The sequence below is a fragment of the Salminus brasiliensis genome, chromosome 10 (assembly GCF_030463535.1).
Source record: "Salminus brasiliensis chromosome 10, fSalBra1.hap2, whole genome shotgun sequence".
Taxonomy (NCBI): Eukaryota; Metazoa; Chordata; class Actinopteri; order Characiformes; family Bryconidae; genus Salminus; species Salminus brasiliensis.
Genome location: NC_132887.1, coordinates 19,221,019 through 19,248,084, shown reverse-complemented (window position 1 = coordinate 19,248,084; position 27,066 = coordinate 19,221,019). Strand labels below are relative to the sequence as shown.

Genomic DNA, 27,066 nt, shown 5'->3' with positions numbered 1-27,066 from the left:
TGGAAATGTAAAATATTTACTGTTTCACTGGTGAAAATTGATTTAGCACACGTTAAAATTGTTTATTGATAAAGAATAAGTTTCACATCATAACTCTTCCTAGTAAAGGGTTGAATTTGATCATATTATAATTAGACACTTTACACTAGCTGAATCTGTGTGTGTGTGTGAGAGAGAGAGAGAGAGAGAGAGAGAGAGAGAGAGAGAGAGAAAGAAAGAGAAAGAGAGAGAGGGAGAGAGAGAGAGAGAGAGAGAGAAAGAAAGAGAAAGAGAGAGAGAAAGAGAGAGAGAGAGAGAGAGAGAGAAAGAAAGAGAGAAAGAAAGAGAGAGAGAGAGAGAGAGAGAGAGAAAGAGAGAGAGAGAGAGAGAGAGAGAGAGAGAGAGAAAGAAAGAAAGAAAGAAAGAGAGAGAGAGAGAGAGAGAGAGAGAGAGAGAGAGAGAGAGAAAGAAAGAAAGAGAGAGAGAGAGAGAGAGAGAGAGAGAGAGAGAGAGAGAGAGAGAGAGAGAGAAAGTGATAGTGGAGCCTCTCCGCTGAGGAGGATCTGTGGCCACGTTTTCAAACACAGCGAGGCGGAAGTTGGTGAGCGGAAGTTGGTGATGACAGCGCGCCGGTTCGCCCTATTACAGCCCTCGGTGTTGCAGCCTTCCTCCACTCAGAGAAGGAGCTTTTCCAGGATTCCCATGACGCTGCTTTGACACTGAAATACGAAGGCCCGGCCAGCGGAGCCATGAGCGCTGCCTGTCAGTGATTTTGTAGAGAGTGGACGTTTCCTGTCTGGTTGTCCGACCGCTCTTACCCGTGTCGGGATGCTGAGGCTGTTCACTCTGCTGGTCGTGGCCGGCTTGGTTCTAGCGTGCCTCACTTCCTGGCTGCTGACAGCTATGACAGCACCTGGCACCTCAAACGGAGCTTAGAGCAGCCTGAGGGCGAGAACAGCAAGAGGAAAAGCGAGCCGCCGTTTCCCGGAGGAGAGCTGGATATATATTTTGGTTTGTGCAGGTGAGTGGAGCTTCTTACAGTCAGACCTATCCGGTAGCCTGTCTGTCTTGTCTGTCTGCAAGCAAGCCAGCGAGCTGAGCCTGTCAAAACAAGCCATTTCTGTCAAATCAGCTGTAGAGAGGTCCTCAGATAAAACCATCAGTTCTAAAGAGCACCTTAAACACCTAGACCAGCGTAACTGGTCACCAGCAAAACAACACGTGTTGTGCTTGAAGGCTGGTATTCTGCTCACTAGCAGTGGATCTTGATATACGAATAAGTAGAAAGCAGCATTGGTTGTGTTTCAGACACTGGTATACTGGTCAACCAGTACCAACAATCCGAAACCAGCACTAAAGCAGCATTGGTTGTGTTTCAGACACTGGTATACTGGTCAACCAGTCCCAAACCAGCACTGAAGCAGCATTGGTTGTGTTTCAGACACTGGTATGCTGGTCAACCAGTACCAAACCAGCACTGAAGCAGCATTGGTTGTGTTTCAGACACTGGTATACTGGTCAACCAGTACCAAACAATCCAAAACCAGCACTAAAGCAGCATTGGTTGTGTTTCAGACACTGGTATACTGATCAACCAGTACCAAACAATCCAAACCAGCACTAAAGCAGCATTGGTGTGTTTCAGACACTGGTATACTGGTCAACCAGCAACAAACCAGAATTCAACAAGCATTAAAACAGCAAGGAATTCATGCTGGCCTATGTGGTGTTTTCAGCAGGGTGTTCTTGCAGATAGATACATGCTAATAGACCAGTATACTGTGACTGATGCACACTGTCCCACTAGTAAAGAAAAACTTTAGTCAAGACATTTAATTTCACATAATTAAATAAGCATACAGTATATGTTTATGTGCATGCCTCTAACCCTCTGTGTTAATACACAGATAGACTCTGACTGTGTGTGTGTGTGTGTGTGTGTGTGTGTGTGTGTGTGTGTGTGTGTGTTGTTCTATGCAGGTATCAGACATTCATATCAGTCGCTTCCGTGATCCAAAGCGTGTGCCAGACTTCGAAAAGTTCTGCACTCACACTATTGAGGTGATTAAACCCACCCTTGTGCTGGCTACAGGTGAGTAACCTTAGGTTTAAGCTCAGATGTGGTCTGAACAGTAGTGTTACTAATAGGTCCCATGTTTCCTGCTGTTTCCTGCACCTAGTTTTTGTATTTCTTAGGTTTTATGTATCAAAAAAGTTGTGAATCTTGTGTTCATTTTTAAACGACCTTCAAAGTCTAACAATTCCTTTCATTTCTTTACTATTGAAGTTGACTTATTATTAGAATTATTTTTAAATTAAAACATTTATCAATTATTATATAAAAATAACTAAACTAATAAATAATAATAATTATTATTATTATTACTATTAGCAGCTGTAGACATTTATTTATTTATTTATTTATTTATTTATTTATTTATTTTAGCCCGTAGTCGAAGAGTTCTTAAATCTGTTTATGCTGATCTGTGATGGACACTCTTAAGTAGGCCTACTAACGCATGTCTCTTCCTGATCACTGGCCAGGGGACTTAACCGACGCTAAGACTGAGAATAAAGTGGGCTCCCTTCAACATGAGGTGGAATGGCAGGCCTATCAGAACGTCCTGAAGAGATCACGTGTGCTGGAACACACCAAATGGATTGACATTCGTGGAAACCATGGTGAGTATCTTTTACCAGCAGTGGCTTTTAAACTGGAACGGTATTATTAATATATAGTAACTTTCTTCAAAGTATTCACATTCATTACTCAGGTGGAAGTGAAGATACTACGGTTTGAAAATACTTCTATAGACGTTAAGTATCAACTTCAGCTTTTTACTCAAGTAAAATTGTTAAAGTAATGGTTTCAAAACTACTTCAAATATAAAAGTAATGTAAGGAAGACGAAGGCCAAAAGCTTAGGCTGCGACACAGGGGTCTATAGTGCACTACTTCACCTCCCCAAAAAACACATTTTTCTAAACGCCATAATGACTATAATGTTATTCAAATGTTAATGCTGAAAAATGTTGGGATGCACTAGGCTACCTGATTCAGCTACATGTCTATCCATTGAAAATGAATGCATTTCAGTAATATCGAATATATTCAAGGAGCATCTATGTGCACTACTGAGCATCTATGTGTACTACCGTGTGTTTAATGGAGCGGAAAATATGAGGAGTAGTTGCCTATAAGGATTGTAATGGTGTAAAAAGTCAAACTTATCAATAAGCTTTATTGGAATGTAAATGTGGGGCTTAGTTGGGACATGTCACTCGAGTTCTCTTGAGTCTCTGCCACAGACATCTTCATACTAGGCTACGTACGTCTGCTATGTCCTTGCTGGAGTGTGACGTGACGTGTGCACATGCAATGGTTCACTTACAAACCAATAGGGTGTCAGAATGATATATATATATATATATATTTATAATTCTCCTCCAACCACAATCAAACCCACACTTTCCGGATAGAAATTAGTTTAGTTGTTTAGTGTGTTAGTTTTTTGAACGATGACGAGCCAGAATGGAAAAAAAACTGAAATGAAATGGGAGTAACTATTAGGCTATTTTTAAAATGTAAGAAGTAGAAAGAACAGATAACTGTGTGAAAATATAAGGAGTAGAAGTAAAAGGTTGGCTGAAAAAGAATTACTCCAGTAAAGTATAGATAACCAACATTTCTAAGTAAGTAAGGGTGTTCATTACTTGACACCTCTGATAGTAACTAAATAAAATTTGTGGAACGCTTCAAGTTTAAAGGAAACTTCAGAGATGCGTCACCAGCTTCTCAGTCTTAGTTAAATAACTGTAAGTCTAGTGTAGTGACTCATCTCATCTACCATCCGTTGGCATCAAAACTATTGAAGGACACCGTAGAAACACTTTTCCCAGGTCTCTGTTTACTAGAAATGGTAGTTATTTGAAACAGAGCACTTATCAAAGCAGCGTATGTTGCATTAGTGACATTAGGGGATGAGTGAAAAAGCTACAAATGTACATTTTCCAGTTTTTAGTCTAGAGCTGGGCAATATGACTATATTTTATCGTATGATGATCAATTTTGTTACCGTGATTCACAATATGCCTTTCTAAGCATATTGAGGATATTGTTAGTGCTTAATAAACACTGATCAACTGAATGTGTCATTACAAACAGTGTGATTAGTCTGGTTTAATTGGATGAAGTGCAGCAGATGTTGAATAGAAATCACTGTATTCAGTATGGGGAGTATCTGACTAGTAGTTTTTAAGAATCTGTCACTACTGATGTATTTCGTCTGTGATTTTATATTGTGTATCATGAAAAATGTCTTGTGATAAAGTATTTTACCATACCGCCCAGGCCTATTTCAGTCCTACATTTCCTATTGATCTAGTATGTCAGAATCAGATAAACTGTGTTATTTTATGTATTACCTGAACAGTTTCCAAAGATGGCAACAATAGAGTAGATGAACAGCTCTCTGGAATGCAGCTTCAATACCCTGTCTTGTCTGGGGTTCTGTATCTGTCCTCATCTCCTCATGCTCTTTGTAACTGGTGTTGGATTACAAAAGCTTCCAGGCAAAAGCTCACTTTACTTAAACACTCCACTTTCTTCTTCGGTTTCATGAAAAATGCAGTCTACACCCATGCTCTCTTTTATTGTCTCCTTAGATGCCTTCAATATCATATCTCTGGACAGTGTGAACAACTACTACAGGTGTGTGACTTTTTAAGGAGTCTTAACATTAATGGATGTTTGTTGGCTGATCCAGTCCTAATGTGAAGTCCACAGCAGTCTCTACAGCAGATTTCAGACTCACTCATTTGAAGTTATTGGCAGACTGTGTGTCCCAGAACAATCCAAGCAATACTTGTACTTATAAATTGATCCCCCCTTGAATTTTAGGGGTGTTGACCAGTGTAAGACCTTAAGATTTAACACAAACGTATGTTTTTGTGTCATACTGTAAATTTTTCCCCCGCCTTGGATAACTAGGAAGTATTCTGCCACCCAGAAAGTTGGCTCCTTCCACTATGTACACAGTACTCCCTTTGGGAACTATTCCTTTATCTGTGCTGATGCTACCCTCACCCCTGGGCCTAAGCGCCCCTATAACTTCTTTGGAATTCTCAGTCAGGTAGGTGTTTCTTTTTTTTAAATTATTTATTTATTTTATTTTTTAAATACAATGAATTACTATGCAAATATGCCTGTTTAAACTGAACAGTCATCTTAGTCTACTTTCTGATGCTTTGTCCCACAGAGCCAAATGGACTTGTTGGCCACCTTCAGGGAGGAGAGCTACAGGAGCAACCAGACTGTCTGGTTTGGTCACTACACCACCTCCACAATCATCTCCCCATTCCCTGGAGTCAGGGCCTTGATGAGGTTAGGGAAGGGACTGGTGATTTTAGCAGTCAAATTGCATAGCAGTGGGCTTATGATTTATAAAAATGAAAATGTGTGCATCTAACTGAAAGGCTATCAATCCCAGTCGCCCCATGCTGTTCGTCCAAAAGACCTAATTGTTACCAAACTAAGTCATGTCTTTTTTACTGGTAGTTTCTACAGTGAAACCCGAATGGGAAGGGCATGCGCACAATTTCAGACAATGTTATTATAATAGCAGCAAGCCTGCATTCAAAGGTAGTATCTGATCCTGTCAGGAAGGCTTCAGGAAGTCTACTCTGAAAACGTCAAGGCTGCTTGCCAAGTCTAACGGATATTTTTAGCTAGCGCTTTACAGCTGTGTAAGACATTTGCATCTGATATCAGAAGCTTGCTGATATCAGCTTGCCTTAGTGAGTTAACATTAATGACGTGGCTAATATGGCCAGATAATGTAGCCAAACACAACGTAGCCAAATGTCGTTTTTTTTTGTTTGTTTTTGTAAAGTCAAATCCATGCATTATCATCCTTCTATTTATACACCAATACAGGAAAACATACAGCGAATTTATTGACCTGCCCTTTCCATTCAAATGGTCTATTTCCTGTTAATATCCTGTTAAAGTTCTTTGCTTTTTACTTCTTCTCCTTTTTCCTGAGGTGGAATTTCCGTGAAGCATTAGTACTATAGTAGGAGCTGCTGCCAAAACCATACTAAACCTCACCATTTGTAGTACATTCATTAGTATCGTGGATATATTGTGTATAGAATAGTTTATGGTTTCAGAAGTTCAAGGCATCCGTCCAGAAAAAAAGAGGCATGGTTTGTGACTAATATTGCTACTTCATGGCAGTTCCTGTTAGGAAATGCTTAAAGTAGAGGTCTAAAAATAGAGAAACATAGCAAAAGATTAGGACATTAGATACGTACTATTATACAGTATTAAATGGTCTTGAGCTATTGTCATGTTTGCTGTTCTTTGCAGCACAGCAGTGGCGTACCTTTGTGGACACCTGCACACACTAGGAGGGCTCATGCCTGTCCTTCATAGCAGGCACTCTGGGGGAACACTGGAGCTGGAGCTAGGAGACTGGATGGACAATCGCAGGTAAGAACAGCAAACTGGAGATCAGACTGTGTGAGCTCTTACTTGACGTATTAGTCCCCTGCACTGGTCAAATCTGTAGTGATATCAATCATAATGCCTGAATTTTTACCTTTTATATTTTTTGTATTTTGGACATACGATATATGGACAAAAGTATTGAGACACCTGTTCATTGATTGTTTCTTCTAAAATTAAGGATATTTAAAAAAAAAAAACTCTACTGGAGTAACTGTCTCTACTATCCAGGAGAGGCTTTCTACTAGATTTTGATGCATTACTGTGATTTAATTGAGACAAGAGCATTAGTGAGGTCAGAATGTTGGATGATTACCACCACACCTCATCACCAACTTGTCAACTCATCCCAGACGTACTGGATGAAGCACCATCATTCTAGAGAACACAGTTTCACTGCTCCACCACTTAATACTGGGGGGCTTTATCTTCCTTAAGCCCTAGCCTGCTATTGGCATGGTGCCAATAGGTTCCTGATTATCTGCTCCAGAGAGGCCTATTCTATCGCCAGTACTTCTCTAGAGGGACCAGACCAGCTGTGTATGTGACTGCGTTGGTGTCCACAACGGGTGCCACGTTTAGCTGAAGTAGCTGCATGCATTCATTAGAAGGGGTGTCTACAAACATTTGGCCATACAGTGTATGTAATTTGGTAAATCTACATGGTGATTTTTAAAAGCATTTGTATTGTTACTGGTTTAGTTTAGTAGTATACAGGTTTCTGGGGTATTTTAGTCATTCTATAGGTTAGCAAACAGATCTGTATGTTCTCCTGTGACCAGATACAGGGTGCTGGCTTTTGATCACGACCTCTTGAGCTTCTCAGACCTGAAGTTTGACGACTGGCCGGCAGTGGTCATCACCAACCCCAAAGATGCACAGTACCTGCGTCCAGGAGTGGAACCGCTGGGCCGCATCCAGAGCTCCACACACATCAGGTGTCTCCTCTGTGTGTGTCTTCTTGTGCCTTTATGCCATTCACTACAATCAGCTCTTACCATGCCCACAGTTAGTTTAATTTTTCAAAGCCAAATTGCCAATTATCATCACATGGTAATACATTTCTGTGGAATGCTCAGCACTGATTTTATTGTTGCTGCTGCTGCTGCTGCTGCTGCTGTTCATTTTTTCATTTGTTTTGTGTGTGTCACTTTGTGTTCTGCAGGATGCTGGTCTTTTCAGCAGCACCGGTCACAGCGGTGTATGTCAGCGTGGATGGAGATGCCCTAGGGAAAGCAGTGTCTGCAGGAGGACCTCTGTTTGTGCTGCCGTGGGAGCCTTCATTGTACTTTACAGGACTGCACACCATCCAAGTCAAAGTAGAGGTAAATGAAGGCTTCACCAGGTAGTAAAGAAAGACATACAGCACTTTAGCACTAAACCTTGTGTCTGTGCGTGTGTGTGTAAGGACTCAGCAGGTCGTTCCAAGGTGCAAGAGCAGCATTTCACCCTGCAGGAAGATCTCACACCCAGCTTCGGCTTCCTGCAGTCTTTCATCCTTCTCACTGATCACTACATCCTGGTAAGGAAGGGCAGTTGAGCTACTACAGATTTTGATTTGAGGGAGAAAAATGTAATACTTCTGTTTACGTCTCTGTGTTCTCAAGGCACGGATCGCCTTTGCGGCTGCCGTTTTGCTGAACGTGGGCGCCCTTGTGGCCTTCAGGGTCTTGCAAGCGCCCTCTGCCCGAGGTGTGGCTCAGAGGAAACCTGGTAAGAATGGCAGACTGCCAAAAGATCATTATAAACCCAACTGCCTGCGTTCTACAGTGAATACCATGCTAACCAAACACATTTATCATCCTTTTAGGGCTCTTCTCTCAAGCATGCATGTCACTACATCTCCTCAGCAAGACCAACACATTTTACTACACCCTGCTGCTGTTTAATCTGTGTACAGGAGTAGGTAAGTCACCCAGGATATTGTCTGTGTATTATTATATCTGTGATGTGGTGGACATTTTTTTTAAAATATACAGATCCCTCAGCTGCCTTCAAAGGTTAGAAGTTAATCAAAGTAGTGTGTCATGAGATCACCCTTCATAAAACACATAATCCTATGGCCACAACACTTAAAATAAACTTATACTTAATGTCACAGTCACATTAAAAGGGGGTTTGAATGTAAAACTATGTTTGTGGACACCCCTTCTACTTTGCACCCACCGCTGACACAGAATGACTAGCCCTATAGAAAAGTAATGGCAATAGAATAGGACTCTCTCGAGCAGATAAACATGAGCCAATCGGCACCATGACTAATGTCTGGCGTGGGCTAGAGGGGTATAAAGCCTCCAGGATTGAGCTGTGGAGCAGTGTCACTGAATCCAATCAAATCTTCACAGCAATGCTCCAAAATCTAGCAAAAAGGCTTCCCTGGACAGTAGAGACAAAAGCAAGATAAACCCTTGTTTAATTCCTTTTATTGCAATGAGCAAGTGTCCCAATACTTTTCTCCATATAGTGTATCTTGGCATAGCTGCGTAAGAGTTGTGAGCTTTTGTTTCCTCCTTCAGAAGAAAATCAGAAAATCCAGCCTATCCAAAACAGGAAATAGACCAATTCCAACCCCCCCCAAAATGTAACATGACATGACTTATCTTTATATTTAAATTACCACATATTACCACATTTGTTTTTCCCCCATGAGCCCTCTGTAAAAGACAAATCGGCATATTTCATTCTAAGGCAGCATAACAGGGTTGTAAATGGGCTTGTTTGAGTATTTTTGGCCCCCAAAATATCACATACTGTTCACACATCGCAAATAAACAAATAATAAATGTGTTCTTTGCACCTTTTAAAACCTAGTACCTAAAAAAAATGCCATCTACTCTTAAGTGTCTGAACATGTAATGACGATTGGACCAAATTAAATGAAATAAGTCTGATGGATTATTTGTGTGTAAGAACACATTATGTACTCATAAACATGTTTGTATGTATATTCTGCTATAATGACCATGTCTGAGCCAGTCAGCATTTCTGTACTCAAGATTAGTGTAAATGCCCTTGGGGGGCTAGGCAGAGCCCACTTGGGGTGAATCAGAGGTAAACTGATTGGAAAACACCCAAAATTCTGCAGTAGTGTGATCGTCAGCACAAATGGCCTTGCAGGTGTTAGCACTCTTTTAAAAAACAAAGTCGTAAGAACGACGGATATAAGCGAATACAAGAGTGACAAGATTAAGGGGTAAGGGGCTTCACATAGTAATATAAGCGGACCCAATCATGAGACATTATGATAAAAAAAAATATGCGTGGGGGTAGCCACAGCTAGACAAGGACAGTATATAAGGCCCAAGAGAAGCCCCACTTTTTAGACTGCTTTGGGAGAGTGCTGGCTGTCTCAGGCTAACGCATTACTTGTAGTGCCTTAGTCTTCACTTATTTTGTATACTTTATACAGAAATAAAGGTTGCACTCTGCCTTTCTATTGACTACGGAGCTGGATTCTTTTATGCACCATTTCAAAATGCTTATTAGCTGATTGGGGGAATTATAGAGAAAAAGAGCCGACAAGTCACATTACATTAAGAAACATAAAGACTTGTTTTTTTAGGGAACAAAATGCCTATGACAAAGATCTGGTTGCTGCTGGTCTGTAGAGTGAACCTACTTCATCTGGTGTCTTTGTAGGTCCGTGGTTCATCGGGGAGGTGATCGATGGGCACAATGGAATCTGCTTTGTTTTTGGCGTGTTTGTGGATGGGCATTTTCTGGAGGGTAGTCTGACGTATGTAGTGGGCATTATACAGGTAAGAGTGGTGAACAGGACACACGGATTAAGAGTATTAGAGGTACTTTGTTCAATATTTTCACCAGTGGTTCATTAAACCTTGTCAGTATTATTATTATTTTTTTTTTTCATTTTTGCCTGAAAGTCAATTGTTGTAGTCCATAATAAGTCAACTGAACATGATCATGGTCTGGCTGATCTTACCTCTAACCACAATCTCACACACCTGATCCGGATAATAAAGTCCTGAATGCTGAATATTAGAGCTTGGTGTGCTGGGTCTCTCTTAGGTGGTAGATCTCTAGGACCAGTCGTGGGGAGTTGGGGTAGTAATTGAAGGCTCAGTATTTGTATTATTTATTTATTTGTTTGTTTGTTTTTAATGAATTCAAACCACAGACCCTGCCTTTTTACTCTGGTAGTTACTTATAAATGTGAAATTATACTCCATAATAAACGTAATTCTTTCTCCATCTTCTATAGCTGGTGTTCTTCAACATGCCACTGACGTGCTACCTCTGCTGGAGTCTTCACCAGCGCTGCTGTGGCTTCTCATTCCGCTCCCACTTCTGTCGACCAGGCTGTCGCTGGCGGACTCTGCCAGTTCACCTGGCCATGCTGTTTCTCCTCATTTGGCAGGCCTACTCCTGCTACTTTCTGCTGGAGACCTACGGGTCGGTGGCTTTCTTTCTGTCACCGGTGCGTACCTGGGCTCTAGTCATGGGTCTGCTACTGGTTTACAAGGCCTGGAGGGGACCAGCTCCACACTTCACTGACAATAAGAGCAGCACACAGTTATGACAGCGAAACACTGTGGAAAAGACCCTTCGTATGTCCATCTTTCCATTTTGCCATTGTTTTAAGCCTTTTACCTATACCTTGTGTTGTGCCAAGTTTCCCCCTACATCCTATACAATCACTTTACTGAGTTGTTTTGTTTGTTTGTTTGTGTCTTGAACATGAAGGTGCCTCCGTAGTCAGTAATGTAGATTGCATTGCTGACTATGGTAAAGTGCATAGATCCTTTTAGTTCAGATCAGTCTCTGTCCTTCTCTTTCTTCGGTAGGTGCACCAGAGGTTTCTCCAGCATTTTAAGACTGCCATTTGTGAATGGTTACCCTAGCAATGTTATGTGCTATGCAGCCAGGCTTTATCTTATATATATTACACTCATCACTTCTTAAGATGCATGTGAACATTTTGGACCAACACTGAGGGCCAATGGAATTTACAAAATGTGGATTCACGGTTTTTGTATGTATGTTTCACCTGAGAAATGGAAGACATTTTTTCAGTATTTGCACCTAGAAATCCTCCTCAACCTGCTAGCTCTGTAGTTGCTCAACACTCAATAAGCACGGTCATTATATACTTCCTTTAAAAGACATGGAGTTAGCTTGGGGACAAAAAAAAAAAAATCCTGGATCCAGCATGCTTTCAGTTTCATTTTGCTCCATGGATGTTGTGTAGATGGGTGTCAACTTTTATGCTTGTTGGTAAATTCATCTCCTGTGAATCACAGTCACCAGAAGAGCAGGGAAATCTTCTTCAGCAAAGCAAAGCCTTCACATGTCTTTCAGTTCTGCTATAACCATTATTACAGAAACAATGTCCAGCCCAAAGAGCTTCACGCACTCTAATGCTTTCTCTTTTTGATTTCCAAAGGCTCTGTTTTAGGCAGCAGCATCTGAATCAGCTCAAGAAAATGTGGTGACTGGCTAAGCGCTAAACAAAAGTGAATCAATCAATCAACAAATCAGTGAATCCACAAAAAATGTATGGATTAACAAAGTCAAGACTAGATTAAACCAAGCTTGGTTCCTTCCTGCCCCTACGAAGGAATCAGATTACTATTCTATAAGGATAGAACAATCTTAATGTTCACTCTCCTCTGCTGGACACACGTACTGTAGGAGAAGGTGAAAGCTGCTAGTGGAAGACGGTCACGACTTGAGTTTTGTTTTTAAACTTGTTCTTGTATGAATGTAGGATTTATTTATTAATTTTTTTTAGCACTCTTGCTGGGTTAGTGGGATGGTCGAGTAGCACGAAAACAATCAAATGTCATCGCTGTTGCTCAAAAACGTCAAAAATCTCAATTTCCGCCACTTTTTAACACAATGTGAATCTGGCAGTTGTTCTTTACACTGTCACAATTCATGAACGGATCAACAGAAATGCTCCAGAATTAAATCTTTTCACATCAACCTCCAGCAACAGTTCAAAAAGTGTAACGTTGACATTTTGGAGATACAAGGTTTATGCATAATGATGTAGTGCATATACATGTACTACAGCACATTTTACCTTCTTTAAATGCCAGATCAGTTGAAATGAAGTGGTATTCATTTATTGTTTTTTTTTTGTTTTTTTTTAACCCAGTGGCTGTGGACACATGCTGACATAGCACATGAACATGGGTGGGAACTAGAGAAACAATCAAAGTCTATACATATTCACACTCTTGTTTAAGCAGTGGGTTTCTGTTTGTTTTACATAATTACAAACTACTGAGGCGAGTGAAAGACTGACAATACGCAAAATCTCCATTTTTACTACGCCCTGCCCAACATTCGTTGTTCTTTCCCTTTTGTGTTTTCTACTTCAACCAATTCAACAACAAATTTGCTGTTACAAAGATTCTGGTGTATTAGTGGACTTTTGTTGCCTTTCTGTGTTGGGTCACTCAAGGTCTCTGCTGTCTCTCAGGAATGTAAAGACTTGAACAATGGGCTGCACTGGATTGTCTATCAACAATGTGAACGGTTTGGGATGGGGTAATTATGTCTTTTTTGTTGTTTATTTGTGGCACATGTGGTCTGATATTTAGCGCAGTACATGTTAATCAAGACTTGTGGTGAAGTGATCTGAATGTTACTTGAAAAGATTTTGATTTTTTTTATTATAATGATTTACCCTTATTGATTATGTATTCCTGTTTGTGATCATTTCCTTGGTTTGTGTATTTATGTTGGTTTGTAGATTCATTAGTCTGGACCTTTGGCTAATAACAAAGACACACATTATCTGCAAGCTATATTGCATTTAATGTGAGCATGTGGGATTAATGTACATCTACTTCTGATGCAGAGTGAAATTGAAATTGAAATTTGACACTTCTGTGGCACAAAGGCAGTTTCATACTTCATACTACAGACTAATTACACTCTTCATTCACAGGGAAAGATAAGGCACTTTTTGAATGATATGATCAGAATGACCATGTTAATACAATTACTTCTCATTTAAAATGACAACATTTAGCTAGAATTTCATCTTTTACTCTATTATGATTGTTCCTCCCTCTAAAATTATTCTCCACCACAGTGAAAACAGATCAATGTATGACTAATTGACCTCCTCTATTTAAACAATGTCAAACGTGTGATGAGTGGACATTTACACACAATGATGACATACACCACTACACAATTTTGAAAAGTTCTATAACAAATCAAAATGAAAGGTTTAAAGTGATCACATATGCTACATGTCCAAATGTTTGTGGACAGCCCTTTTAATGAGTGCATTCAGCAACTTTAAGTTGCACCCATTGCTTACACAGTGCAAATGCCTGCATACAGCTAGTCCAGTCCCAGTACAGACGTACAGCTGTGGAGCATTCAAACAGTAACATATGAAATGATTTGGGGAGTTGGGGATGAGGGGTAGTAATCATCTAACATCCTCACCTCCCTAACACTCTTGTCGCTGAATGCAATCAAATTCCTCACAGCAATTCTCCAAAATCTAGTAGAAAGCCTTCCCTGGACAGTAGAGACAGTTATGCCAACAAAAGCAGGATAGACTATTTTCAAATGGCCCTTGATTTCAGAAGCAACTACGAAAGAGCAGGTGTCCCAATACTTTTGTCCATGTAGTGTATGGTGTGATAGGCACAAATGACAAATTAGATGTCTTTTAGACTTACAAATTAAAATGGTATGTGGCTAAATAGTTTAGTCACAGGTCAGCTGTAGGCAAAAAAGCATCTCTCCTCTGCTGGAGAGGTGTAGCTCAGTCTGCAATTTTGACAATTTGCTTTCCAATGTTGCCTCCGGTCATCATGGAGCAAAAGGCCACTGTAATATAAAAGCAACCACATTAAATAAGAAATGTGTCAAATATCAGAAATATGATACTAATATCATTTGACAGTGATTTAATTCTTACCACCCATATTTTCTATGCCATTCACTATAGTTTCCAAGATCTGAAATAAAAAGGAAACAATAGAAATCAGATTTTTACATTCACATGTGCACATACGGTATATGCCATTAACTTCCTTCTTACTTTTATTTGACCAGTCTTCACCCATTGACTCAGCTGCAGGAGGCCTTCTTCATGTTTCTCCATGTAGTTCAGCACCATAAACCTTTCCCTATACACATACACAGGAAAGAGTATCCAAATTTCTGTGACAAACAACAAAAGCTGAGTGCAAGCTAATTTAATAATAGAAAAAAATACTTTCCACACATAAAATGTGACATTTATTTATAGCAAGTGCCCAATAATCTAAAACACATGGTCTAAAAACATAATACTGACTCTTAACCAGAGAAAATATTAGGTGGGCTGGTACCTAGTGATGTTTTTGCTGCGTAGAGCTTCTTGCGTCTGTTCACTCAGCGGAGGGGGGTAGGGTATGTCTTTATTGTATTGAGAGATCTGACCGCACAGGATCACGTGACCTCCACTGTTCATCTGCATTGTAGATTGGAAATACAAAGCAGTGTATAGCAGTAAGACAAAATAGCAGTAATCTGTAGGTAAGCTGTAACATTTCAAATCATAGATGTGATTTAAAGACTACCTGTGAGATGACTGTGTCACTGATAGGACCTCCCACGTTGTCAAAGTAGATGTCCACTCCATTTGGACAACTCTCTCTCAAAGCTGTCGAGATATCTCCCTTTTTATAATTCACAGCTGCTGTGAAACCCAGATCTGACACCAAGGCCTGGCACTTCTCGTCTGACCCACAGATCCCAACAACTCTTTCGCAGCCATCCAGCCTGCCAATCTTACAGCACAAAACACACAAGTCTATGGTGAGACGACATGTCTGAAAGCAGACTTGACCTACAACACTGACATTGTGATGAAAGTCCTAGCAGTAGAATAATAGACAAGAATATAGTCTATATAAATATGTAACTAGTATAAAGTGACTGGGAAGGTCCAAGCTGAGCTTTTACTTTGTGACATGCTGGAAGTAGCCATAAGAAGATGGGTCAATTGTGTTCATGAAGAGATGCACACGGTCAGCAACAATACTTACAAATATGCTTGATTGGAATTAACAGGTACAAGTAGTCTTATCATGGTCAGTGAGGCCAGTGGCTGATGAGCATAGTTTAAACTGCACATTCATTATTGGAAGACCATGTACATCTACTCATTCATGCAGTCATCTGACCAGCCAATCATGTGGCAGTAGTTAAATGCTTACAGTAATGCAGATACAGGACAACAAGAACCATCAGAATGTACAATCATCACGTACAAAGAAAACATTCCCCACACCATCACACCACCTCCACCAACCTGGACTGTTGACACAAGGCAGGTTGGGTCCATGTATTCATACTGTTGGTGCCACATTCTGACCCCACCAATCCATGTGTCTTAGCAGAAATCAAGATTCATCAGACCAGGCTAAATTTCTTCAGTCTTTAGCTGTCCAGTGTTGGTGAGGCTGAACCCACTGCAACCTCAGCTTTCTGTTCTTGGCTGACCTTCTGCAGTCTTCCTCAAGGTGTAAGGTGGTGTTCATGCTGAGATATGCTTTTCAGCTCACCACAACTGTACAGAGTGGTTTTCGGAGTTAGCGCAGCCTTTCTGTCAGCTCCAACCAGTCTGGACATTTTCTATTGAGCTCTCTCAACAGGGCGTTTCCGTCCACAGAACATAAGGATTCACAGTTCTACAAATACTTAAATGCTCATGCCATGCTCAAAATCACTGAGATCATATTACCCACCCCACCCCATTCTGATGGTTCGTGTTGGCCTGTATCTGCATTACTGTAAGCATTTAACTGCTGCCACACGACTGGCTGGACAGATGACTGCATGAATGAGTAGATGTACATGGTCTTCCTAACAAATCCCTCAATGAGTGTATAATGAGTGTGCAGTTTTAACTATGCTCATCAGCCACTTGCCTCACTGACCATGATAAGACTACTTGGGTGTTCTGATTCTTGGTAATATTAAATTATGCCGGTATCATTCAAGCATTGAATTTTGATACCCAGTGTTAAGTATCGACATTTATGTTTTAGACCTATTCATTCTCCCAATGCAGCTACAACAAGACCTGAGCATCGATCTAATCTGTAACATAACCTGAAGTGTTTCTGCACACATAGAAATTACCTGTCCAGCGAGTGAACCACAAGCTCCAGCTGCTCCACTGACCACCATGGTCTGACCAGCTCCAGGGGTTATGTGACCTTTCTTTCTAACACCAAAAAGTGCAGTGAGCCCAGGCATGCCTACTGCACCCAAAACATATGACAGGTGACCATCAACTATCCTTGGGTCGACCTGCAAAGAAGAGCAAGTCTTTAATGCAATGTCACAGGAACACGCAGTGTGTGTGTTTAACTAATGCTTATGACAGCACCTAGTAAAATAATGAATACCTTCTGTAAAAGTTTACCATCAATCACATCATGGGTTTGCCAGTGCCAGTTGAAGGAGGTGACGATGTCACCGATGGACAGCGCATCATTCTTGCTGGCTTCCACAATACCCACCCCACCTCCATCGACACACTCCTTCAGGCTCCACGGTGCCAGGTAATCAGCACCTGTATCATCATTCATGCGACAGCGCTGCACAGAGATTTTGCTTTCTTCAGTTTTAGATGTTCTTTTATTTATTTATTATTATTATTTTAGGAGCCATACATGCAAGCACAGAGCACACAATCACTTTATTATGGAGGTAATATGACGAAACTGAAGAAAATATATATATAAAATAGAAATAATAGAAATGAAATTTTCTTGAGATAATTGTTAAAACCCAAATGCCTAAAATTAGAATTAGGTACAAGAGGAGCCTGTCTTCTGAACCTCAGACCTTCAGTTTGATTGTTGAAGTGAGTGGCATCACCAAGGCGAGATCCAAAGAGAGGCCTTCAGATAGAAGGTTGTAGATGGTTCGAAGCTGCTTTGCTGCAGCAAGGCTTGGCAATCTCTCCATCATAGAAACCACTATGAATCCTTTATTGTTTCAGTGTTGTATAGAGTGTTTGAGGAAAATGTGAGACCATCTGCCCAAAATCTGAAGCAGAGGTAGGCCATGCAACATGACAATGACCCAAAACATACCAGTCAATCTACCAAGGAATAGCTGAAGAGAAAATCTTCATATGTCCATATTTCTTAATAAAGAACTAAACTTTTAATGGAGAATCCTTTTTTTTTTTTCACAGGACTGTATTTTACATTCTCTTAGGCACACATGTTCTCTTGATTGACGAGAAACACAAGCCAAAATGGCTATTGCACTATATTAATACTTCAAATTAGTATTTTGTATGACCAAAGCATTTGTATTGAATGATTTCTTTTTTTATTTGAAAACAATTACAATGAACTGATGGACATTAATAGTTTAAGCACAACATAAGTGTCCTAGACTGAGACTGCAACCCAAGTACCCTTATAACTCATACTAAAGATCTTACGTTTTTAAACCTGACATAACACTTATGGATTTATGACGTCACTTCAGCCAGGTGCACGTGTATCTAAAATTCTCAAAAAAACAACAAAAAAAACCAGATACCTGCTAATTTGATCATGTGCATTCATTACGATCGTCTCAATCCATCAGTTACGTGTAACGACACACAGCTCACCATGTAGGGGTCAACAGACAGATACAGGGTCCGGACCAGCACCTCGCCCTGGTTCAGCTCCGTGTCTAAGCTAGTCTGCTCCGTACGGAAATTCTCTGGAACTGGTTGGCCATTTTTTCCTTGGGGGGAAATAGAGAAATAACATGTAACAGGTAAATGCAGCTCATCACTGCGGTGAACTACCAGCGCTGCTAGCTAGTGAGAGTTAAGAGTAAACGCGGCCTCCAGAGAGTTACCCTGTGTTTACCTGGGCGAGAGGACAGCACGACTCTCTGCACCGTTAACATCTTCACAAAAGCTCAGGAAGACAGTATGACATGACCATTAAAGACAAGACGGCCACGGTCAACTTCCTAGCGCACCACTTACTGACTGTTGACGGTCACGTTAAAATCACGTGACGGCCAACTCGGACTCTGATTGGCCCCCGTGAGACCATAATAAGAGCTGGAGCTGTGCGTGTTAGTCACTGATTTTAAAAAGTGTGTGTGTGTGTGTGTGTGTGTGTGTGTGTGTGTGTGTGTGTGTGTGTGTGTGTGTGTGTGTGTTTTTCCGGGACTTCATAAACCTAGATGTTTCAGTTAGTCAGACAGCTGAAGTGTGAAAAGAAAAAAACTGGCCAGACATTTTATTTGAGCAAAACTTATTTTATTGCATTTTATTTTTAAGTTACTTGCTGAAATACATCCAGCTGTTCCTCCATCTGGAAACAGTTGAGCTAACTGGTGTGACTGGGATGCATAGAGGGCAGTGTGAGGCATCTAAACGTCTGTTTTCACATGAACTGGGAAGGCTGTAAAGCCTGTCATAATAAGAGCAACCCACCGCCCAAGTGACTCACATCCAAACTTTAGCTGATCATTCCCAAATAAGGACAACTGATCAGTTAATTGGTAAAATAATAATAATAATAAAAAAGCACAACCTGTATCTGGGAGTACTGAGAGTCTCGTCTGTTCGGATCAGGACGTCGGAATGAGTCTCCAGAAATCACTCCTCAGGGCCACAGCGTGCACATATCCACATCTTCAGTTCTGCGTAAATGCGCACTTATTAAAAGCGACCCTGCAGTAAAAGTGTAATGAGTTTCCCTCCCTGAGGAACACTGTCCGGGGCGCCAAATTTGGGAATATCCGATTTTTTTCAATAGCGATGTGCTCATGTTACTAACTAGGAAGTGACGATTGAAAGTTTTTTTCCCCCTCTTGAAAGCAACACGCAGAAAAGAGGAGTGCTGTGTCTTCAAACTGCGACGCAAAACATCGAGGTATTGTACAGCGGGTTGCCTGGTGTGTGTGTATGTGTGTGTGTGTGTGTGTGCAGATTTTTTAAATGCAGTGTTGCACGAAGTAGTGGAGTGCGTTTGGAGGGCTGTTTGGTGCAAAGCGTCGACAGATGAGCTTCACAGAACTCACTGGGTGGTGGTTCCTTGCTAAAATGACAGAAGTGCAGATGTCAGATTCAGACCACTGGAGATGCTTCCTAAACTGTAACTGTTCGATGTAAGGGGGGGTTCCCCCTCCCACGCGGGACCTGCAGTAAGACCACATGTTGGGGGGCTTTGTTAAATAGGTGACAATGAGAGTAATCTCTCAAAGAGAAAAGCTGATTTTATTATCCAGATTATTATTATTATTATTATTATTATTATTATTATTATTATTATTATTATTTTCTTTATCGTCATTGATTTGTGTGGTGGAAAGTAAAATCAATGACAGTAGAGCTCAGATTGTGATGTGAGAGGAGCTCAAGGCTTCTTCTTTTTCTTGTGCAACTTCATGTTGCAACTTTTTTTTGGTTTTTTTTTAATAGGCTCTTCAGTCATCACCTTTTCCAGTTTTCTTTAGTTTTATGGAGGCACATGGTTATTTTGTCATAAATCGAAATGTCTGTTAAAGTACAGGTTTTAAAAGTAGCATGCTATAATAGAAATGTAAATGAGTCGTATAATACATAAGTGAACTTTTTTTATATGTAGTATGTATGTAGTAAATATTACTTACATACTATCAAATACATAGTACTCATTTCCCTCCCAGTACAGTAAATAACGTTGCTGCGATCCCAAAATCTTGTGTTTCCAAAACCGATGCAATGTAAAGAACAGCCAGATTCAAATTGTGTCAGAAAACATCAGAAATGGAGACAAAATAGATATGTAGAAACTAAACTACAACAATAACTACTATCAAAATGGCAAAATTTTTCAAAATATCAAAATTTTTATGATGATACAATAAAATAATTTTTAATAAAAAAAAACCTTGTATCTCCAGAATGGCAACTTTGAAGTAGGAGGAAAAACCTTTGTAACATTCATTGAAAGTCAGTGTAAAAAGTCCCCCCCAGGTCTTAATAGACTGTTTCTACTGGTAAAGAACGATTGTCGGTTTTAGATCCTGAAAAAAAAGAGCATACAGCAACAAAATGCACATTGCAAACTGCCTTTTTAGCCTAAGGCAATTTAGCACCTCCCATTCACACTGGAGTTCCAAAGCTTAGGCTGCAGCTGAGGTAGGGCGGGTCCAAATCATTCTGAATGTGACGTAGAGGCTGAGAAATGCAACCTGCCTCGGCTGCAGCCAAGGGTTTGCAATGCAGCTAAGGAGTGTTTTTGGCCTAGTCTGCTTTATGAAATTAGGCACACTACAGGGCAGCCAATCAGAACACAGCTCATTTACATTTCTCAGTCTTAAAGAGCTAGTACCAAAAACAGACTGATTCTAAGGGATGAAGCAAGGTTAGAAATCAGGCAAGTAAATTAAATCTGTAACCTATGAAAAATGGGTAGAATGGGCCCTTAGAGGTTGTATTAGGAGTAAAGCACACTGTAGGAGTGATCCGATTCTGCTTTGGCTTGGATTAATCTGGATTAGTACGGGTCAGCTTCAGAAATCGGCACTGTCCAAACAAAACCATGCATCTCCAAAATGGTCATTTCACAGGATAGAGCAAAAACTTAAATGTATGTTAATGTAAACAGATTTTGACCATTTCTAATGGCCCATTCATTCATTGTGAAAGGTTCACACAGTGTAAAGGACAACTGTTGTGTCTCAATAAAATAAAATAAGGAGTTGCATGGTTTTGATACAGCAGCAATGTTATGTTGCATAACACAATTGTGACACCATATTCAACAATTGCTCATTTTTGGCGTTGACACCTAGAGCGGTGTGAAATACTGGATGAGTCGGATCGCTTACATTCAGAAATATTCTTTCTCTCATGTGCAGCGCATAGCTTCTATCAAGAATCACTGGCCTGGATGTTTGTTGGCTTTGCGCTTTATTTTAAGCCGTGGCAGAGACAGCATGCACACACTGACACATGGCTACGGCCCAGTGTCTGCTTTCTCTTGGCAAGCGTGCTTGGTCATGCCTGTAGCTGTTGTTCTGAGCTGCTCAGCGGCCTGTGCATGAAGCACTGGTGTATTAGAGGGAAGTGGCTCTAAAGCTTCTCTGTGGTTTTCACTTTTAATGAGGGGATCCTATCAAATACCGTTACAGGTTCAGGGGCAAGCAGCCTGTTTATCCATTCAGGGGTAAAAAAGGTCTTTCTACAGTAGTTCCAGTGTTGCCTTCTGCTCTGAAACACACTGCTCATGAAGCTTCGGCTGATGTATGCACATTTATATTTCTGCATTTGGCTGATGGTCTTATGCAGAGTGACTTACATTATGTTACACAGGTGGGCGATTGTAGCATTGGGGGACTTGCCCAAGGACTCTTATTGGTTTGGTGTGGTGGGTTTGCCCAGCTGGGGAAAGTAACCCTAGTCTGCTCTGGGGGAGGCAGTGATGTTACCCACTATGCTACACCAACCACTATATATAGGCCCACAGATGCAAAAGATAGTATCTATCTAAAACATGTAGTAAAGCCCCTACGCTCTATATAGTACTGAAAGGGGTTCTTAAATGTTGGTGTTATATGCATGTTATACACATTTTTAAAGAACCACCTATAAAAGGTTTGAACCATTGCCTTTACTGAAGAACCCTTACAACCCCCCTTTATAAGAGTCATCACTAGCTCATGAATGGTTTATGTATACTAACATACAATTCTGCTGTATACCATCCTGAGTGATGTTTTACTGAGCACAGTCTTAAGACATAATTCTAAATATGGGCCTTTCCGGTTTTGAAACCGTCATGTTCAGCTTGGCGACTTTAAACGGCTGCAGGGAACACTGCTTCCAGCGTATCCTCCTCTAAGTGACTCATGTTCACAATAACTTCCTCACTACAGACTCGGTTACTGAAATGTATCTCTGCTGAACAAAACCATTCTGAAAACTCCCTACACACCTTTTAACAAGTCCTGTAAACAGATTTACATTATAGCTGCTGTTGCTCCAGCAGTAAAAACAGGCCGCATTCATCAGAAGGGTAAATTCATTCCTTTGTAGGTCTGTCAAGTGTCTACTCTTCCTTCTGTGTTTAAAAAAAACGAGAGGTCTGTTTCAGTAGGTGTAGTGTAGGCTATGGTTTTTCATTACTTAACTCAGAGGAGGCACCCCCCCCCCCCCCCCCACACACACACACACATGCACGCACATTGTACGTGCAGATAACTGTGCAGATAACTGTGCAGATATACTAGCCATTAACAGCACAGCCTCGTCTCTTTCTGACGTGTCTATAGCAATACCTAAGGTATTGCAATGAATGTTTTGGTTTTTTTTTTTGACATACTCTTTTATTATGGTAGCATGTGGTTTTGGTGGTGTACTATTTTGACTATTTGCCCTACACTAAAATAGTATGGCAAAATGTATGTGGCCATTAGCAGTGCATTCATTAATACAGCATGTGTAGTAAGAGTGTAGTAAATGTCTACAATAAATGTGCAGTGTTGAAAATTCATCCAAATTCATCAAAATAATAGCCAATGAGCCCCTCAATCTCTTCTGAGCATCTCCCATTTACTGTCTTTTACTTAAGACACTGTTCAAACAGGACATCTGGATGCATTTTGTCTATTTTTGTGTTGTTTATCTCAGCTACGGACATGGCAAGATGTCTTTAGATGGCGGCACTGACGTTTTAAGCAAGCAAATATGTGACAAGCACAGTGACAATCATGTGAAATTATATCATTTTATAAAATGACATCAAATAGAGCATGTAATGTTAGAAAATGCTAGTCAACAATATTCACTTAGAAGTGACTTTTTAATCCACTGCACACGTCTGCTCCCTCTCTTCTTATGGACAAAATGTATGCAAATAAGCTAAGCAGCAGCCAGTTAGATTGATTAGTTGATATGTGGGCCTATCTGATCATCTTGTGCCCACAGTCAAGCTACACACTAAAAATTCAACATTTTGAAGATTAAACAGTTGGACAAGAGAATGTATACAAGACGCTGAACATGGGTAAATCAGTCCGGGTTTAAAATGGGATGTGGTTCGGATCGCTGTAATGAAAATGTAGTTTACACAGTGCATCTGAGGGAAAAGGCACACTTTAAATTGCTCAGATTATTATCTATATTTATTTATTCATGTCATGCATTGCTGAGCTCAGCTATAACCTCTATTTTGAGCTGTTTAGTCTATAATTAGTTAGCGTTCTGTGATTTTACCATGAAATATCAAACCTGGAGATGAATCTGGTACTCAGATTGAAAAGTGTATCAAGCTGAATCTCAAATGCCCCCATACACTCTATGTAGTGCACTATGGTAGTCAGGAAATAACGAATGGCCTATTGAAATGCATTGATAGTCAGCCATAAGCTGCACAACTCTAATTATATCTTGTGCGCTATTAGATATAAAGAAGCCCGAGTCATGTCTAAAGTAAAGTAAAGTACCCTGTATAGAGGGTAGGGAGCCATTTGGGATTTATCATAAGACCCCCCCCCCCCATGTGATCTTGTAATAGGGCCCAAAATGCAAAATTCCAAAATATGTGCAAGGGGTAAAAAAAAGCTATATATAGTGCAATATATATCTTATAAGAAGAATACAGAGCGGCTGTGGCCTAAAGATTGACTTTAAACCCCAGGCCTGAACCGACATTCACAGTGGAGTTGCCCTTGATTAAGGCACCTAATTCCCCACTGCTTCCTAGGTGCAAAAGTGGCTGCCCACCGCTCTGGTTGTGTATCCTCACCTTCAAATCAGTGTCAGTGTGTGTGTGTGTGTTGAAATCCAGTGTAATACTGTGCAATGGCTGATGAGTGTTTCTAATATTATTTAAAAGACAGCTATGTAGCTTATATTTTCCTCCATAATATATATTTTTAATTATTTCCCCATAATGATGAAACACTACGCAAGTAAACTTTTACCAGCATTACCATTGTGCATTATATAGTAGTCTGTGGATTTGGACGCAGTTTCCCCCACTGACGGAATTTCCCGCATGACCCCGCAGCGCCCCGCATGGACGGGAAGGCCTTATATGGTGCTGGAAGTGGGTGTGGCCAGGAGGAGAGGAGGAGAGGAGGAGGGGGGGGATCACAAGACTGGAGCTGAGCTCAAACAGAACGTGTTGTTTCACCACCGCTGCTGTTGCTGTTTCTCTCTGCGCGTTTAAAAGGACGGAGCCGTGCAGCTCTACAGCCCCGAGGAGACGTGCACTTCACCCCCCACCCCCCACCCCTTCTCTCTCTCTGTCTCTCCCTCGAGCCTTCCAGCACGCTTTCTCTACCAGAACGAAAAGAGAGGAAAAGAAATGCGAGTCACTCTCCACTGCACGCCTGTCGTATGTGAATCTACCTCTTGAGTAAGACGGGAGTGAGGTCAGCATAGCATGACTCAACCTCGGATATGCACGCAGTCATTTCTGTACTATCGCGTGGACACGGCGGCCGTCCGAGCTGCGAACTGGACAGGACGGAGAGAGATAAGACGGTAGGAGCTCTCGTTTAGTGTCTCCTAAACTAAACTGGGTCACGGGTATGTTTACCAAAATGGTGGACACTTGAAGTAATGCAGTAGTAGCGAGGTGTGGGTTTGTAAACAGCGTAAACAACGTAGTTAGTTAGCTAGCCACCGCGCGCGCGCCTGCTGAAGTTCGACCTGATTGAACGCAGCACTTTCGACAGACCGGTGCAGAATGCTCGTTTAACAGGGTCACGGAGGAGACCTGCGGGAGCCGTTAAGCTGCTCGTGATGCGTGGTCGGGTTGTTGTTGACGTGGGTCATCAGCTACAGCCCCGTCAGATCGAAAGCTGCACTCAAACTCCCCACGCCAGCTCGGTTACCTCGTTACGGAGTTGACAAGAGTGAAAAGGCTTCCTGCAGCGCCCGTGGCCTCGCCGTTTCGCCACCATAGCGCACTTCTTTTTGCTCTTCTTTCAAAGCCGCTCGCCTTTACACGGCGGATTGTTGGCGCACTTTGTTGCAACGTGCCGTGGAATTAGTGACTGGATAATCCCTTTTCTGCAACAAAGGACTTCTCGTAAATAGCGCTGAGCTGGCCGGACTGGAAAAGGGAGGAGGGGTCCAGGAAAGGGTACTGGTGGCCTCTAGTGTGTGTGTGTATGTATGGATGAGTGTGCGTGCGCGTGCGTGGTCTTCTCTTCAGGACAGAGTCGTTTCAGTGTCCGACAGAGTCAGCAGCCCTGTAGTTAGCTAGTTAGCTAGTTTGTGCCCGTTGGCTCACAGTTTACATGAAGAGTCAAGCGGGATTAAGTGGCTGTGCTTGACGTTACAAGCCTATTAAACACGCTGTACCTTTAGCCGCGTGCTAAAAGTGGGGGCTTGTGTAACCACGCGTTACCGTTGCGGCTTATGCAGCCATGCTAGCTGGTAAATGCAGCGGTGAATTGCAAATGTTCGCTAATCATTTGTAGCAGTGGTCTCTGCTGTTTCTGACCGGCCTTGTTTACATTTAAGCGCCCAGCACACACACACACACACACACACACACACACACTCACTCCCTCGCACTACTGACTCCTAGGTGCATTTCTCGCCAACGTGCGTAGTCAGGTTACACCGCGCCGCCCCGCGAGGACTACCAGCGAGCAGCTGCAGCTGGCTATTTCGAGTAGCTCTAAAGTAGCCCCCTTATGCTGTCATGACATGGTGGTCGCTACTTCTTCAACTCTCATAGTCAGAAACAGTTGCCTAGAAAACAGTTTGCACACGCACAGGCACACGCACGTTGTTATAGGCCATTAATAACCACATCAGCTACATTACATGTCCAAAAGTATCCAGACACCCCTTCTAATGAATGACTAATCAGTTACTTTAGGATGCGCACATTGCAGTTTGCGCCCAGTTTATGTAGCTAGCTAATCTCCTCTGGTGGAGCTGCAAATCAGCCTAAGGTCACCATGCCCAATGCCAAGCGCCAGTTAGAGGATCTACAGCCTCCTGGTGTTGGGCTGTGGAGCAGTGAAGAAACGTGGGACTGCGATCAGTGATGGAGTGGGAGTGGTGTTAGTGGTCCAGAACCAATCCTTCAAACATCTGGAAGACCCTAATAATGCAGTCCTGACCAAATGCAGTTAGAGCCCTAGTGTAAAGTCTTTGCAGAAGAGTAGAGGCTGTTCTTGCAGCAATGGGGGGAGGGGGGCAAAGTTCATATGAACTCCATTGATTTCTGATAAGGAGCAAGTGTCTTCAAACTTTTGGACATGTATGCACACGACGATCACGCTTGTTCTCTCTGTGTACATCCAGTAGTTATTTTTATTTGTGCACTTGCAGGTCTTGCAACTGTGGGTGTTGCACTTCAATCACTTGGCCACAATATATTTGTTGTATGCAACCTCAGACCAAAGCTAATGGTGACAGTATGAAAGAGATTGCCGTTTACCCATTTTTTCCCCTGTTCACCAGCCACAATCTGCAGCCATGTGGTGCTCTTGTGAAGACTTCTGGTTTCAATACTGATTGCATGGCTGATCTCATGATTGCACCAGCTCATTTTTGGGTTACTTATGGTGTCGCTTTTTGAACTCCCGTATTGCTCAAACGCATAAAGACTG

The 27,066-nt window shown here is 41.5% G+C and overlaps 3 protein-coding genes across 7 annotated transcripts in view; 2 read left to right on the top strand and 1 right to left on the bottom strand.

Annotated features, from left to right (window-relative positions):
• Positions 1–682: 682 nt before the first annotated feature.
• On the top strand, positions 683–13,150 carry tmem62 (transmembrane protein 62). Its single transcript, XM_072689593.1, is given in 16 exon segments — positions 683–871; positions 874–978; positions 981–1,000; positions 1,960–2,071; positions 2,524–2,661; positions 4,644–4,689; positions 4,969–5,110; positions 5,237–5,361; positions 6,349–6,471; positions 7,269–7,424; positions 7,652–7,811; positions 7,895–8,008; positions 8,094–8,199; positions 8,297–8,392; positions 10,126–10,244; positions 10,709–13,150. Coding segments are annotated over 16 exon segments (1,944 nt in total). The 5' UTR covers positions 683–807; the 3' UTR covers positions 11,027–13,150.
• ptgr2 (prostaglandin reductase 2) lies at positions 12,232–19,216 on the bottom strand. 3 transcript variants are annotated; one of them, XM_072689594.1, is made up of 9 exons: positions 18,354–19,024; positions 18,107–18,225; positions 16,881–17,072; positions 16,612–16,782; positions 15,045–15,254; positions 14,814–14,935; positions 14,522–14,609; positions 14,399–14,438; positions 12,232–14,307 (listed from the first exon to the last, which is right to left on the bottom strand). In XM_072689594.1, the coding sequence occupies exons 1-9, from the start codon at positions 18,391–18,393 to the stop codon at positions 14,243–14,245; spliced, it is 1,047 nt and encodes a 348-aa protein (XP_072545695.1). In that variant the 5' UTR covers positions 18,394–19,024; the 3' UTR covers positions 12,232–14,242. The 3 variants fall into 3 exon arrangements, with proteins under 3 accessions (XP_072545695.1, XP_072545697.1, XP_072545698.1); XM_072689596.1 differs by lacking the exon at positions 18,354–19,024 and adding an exon at positions 19,032–19,216 and having other exon boundaries at positions 12,233–14,307; XM_072689597.1 differs by lacking the exon at positions 18,354–19,024 and having other exon boundaries at positions 12,233–14,307; positions 18,034–18,126.
• A 75-nt stretch (positions 19,217–19,291) lies between these two features.
• The window catches only part of mideasb (mitotic deacetylase associated SANT domain protein b), a 32,343-nt gene continuing 24,568 nt past the window's right edge, over positions 19,292–27,066 (top strand). Inside the window, exon 1 of one of the 3 annotated variants that reach the window (XM_072689591.1) lies at positions 19,292–19,373. The gene's annotated coding sequence lies outside the window, so the exon portion shown is untranslated. Of the gene's footprint in view, positions 19,374–24,597; positions 24,977–25,383; positions 25,581–27,066 lie in introns of those variants that run through there. The other 2 variants (XM_072689590.1, XM_072689592.1) reach the window with 2 other exon arrangements.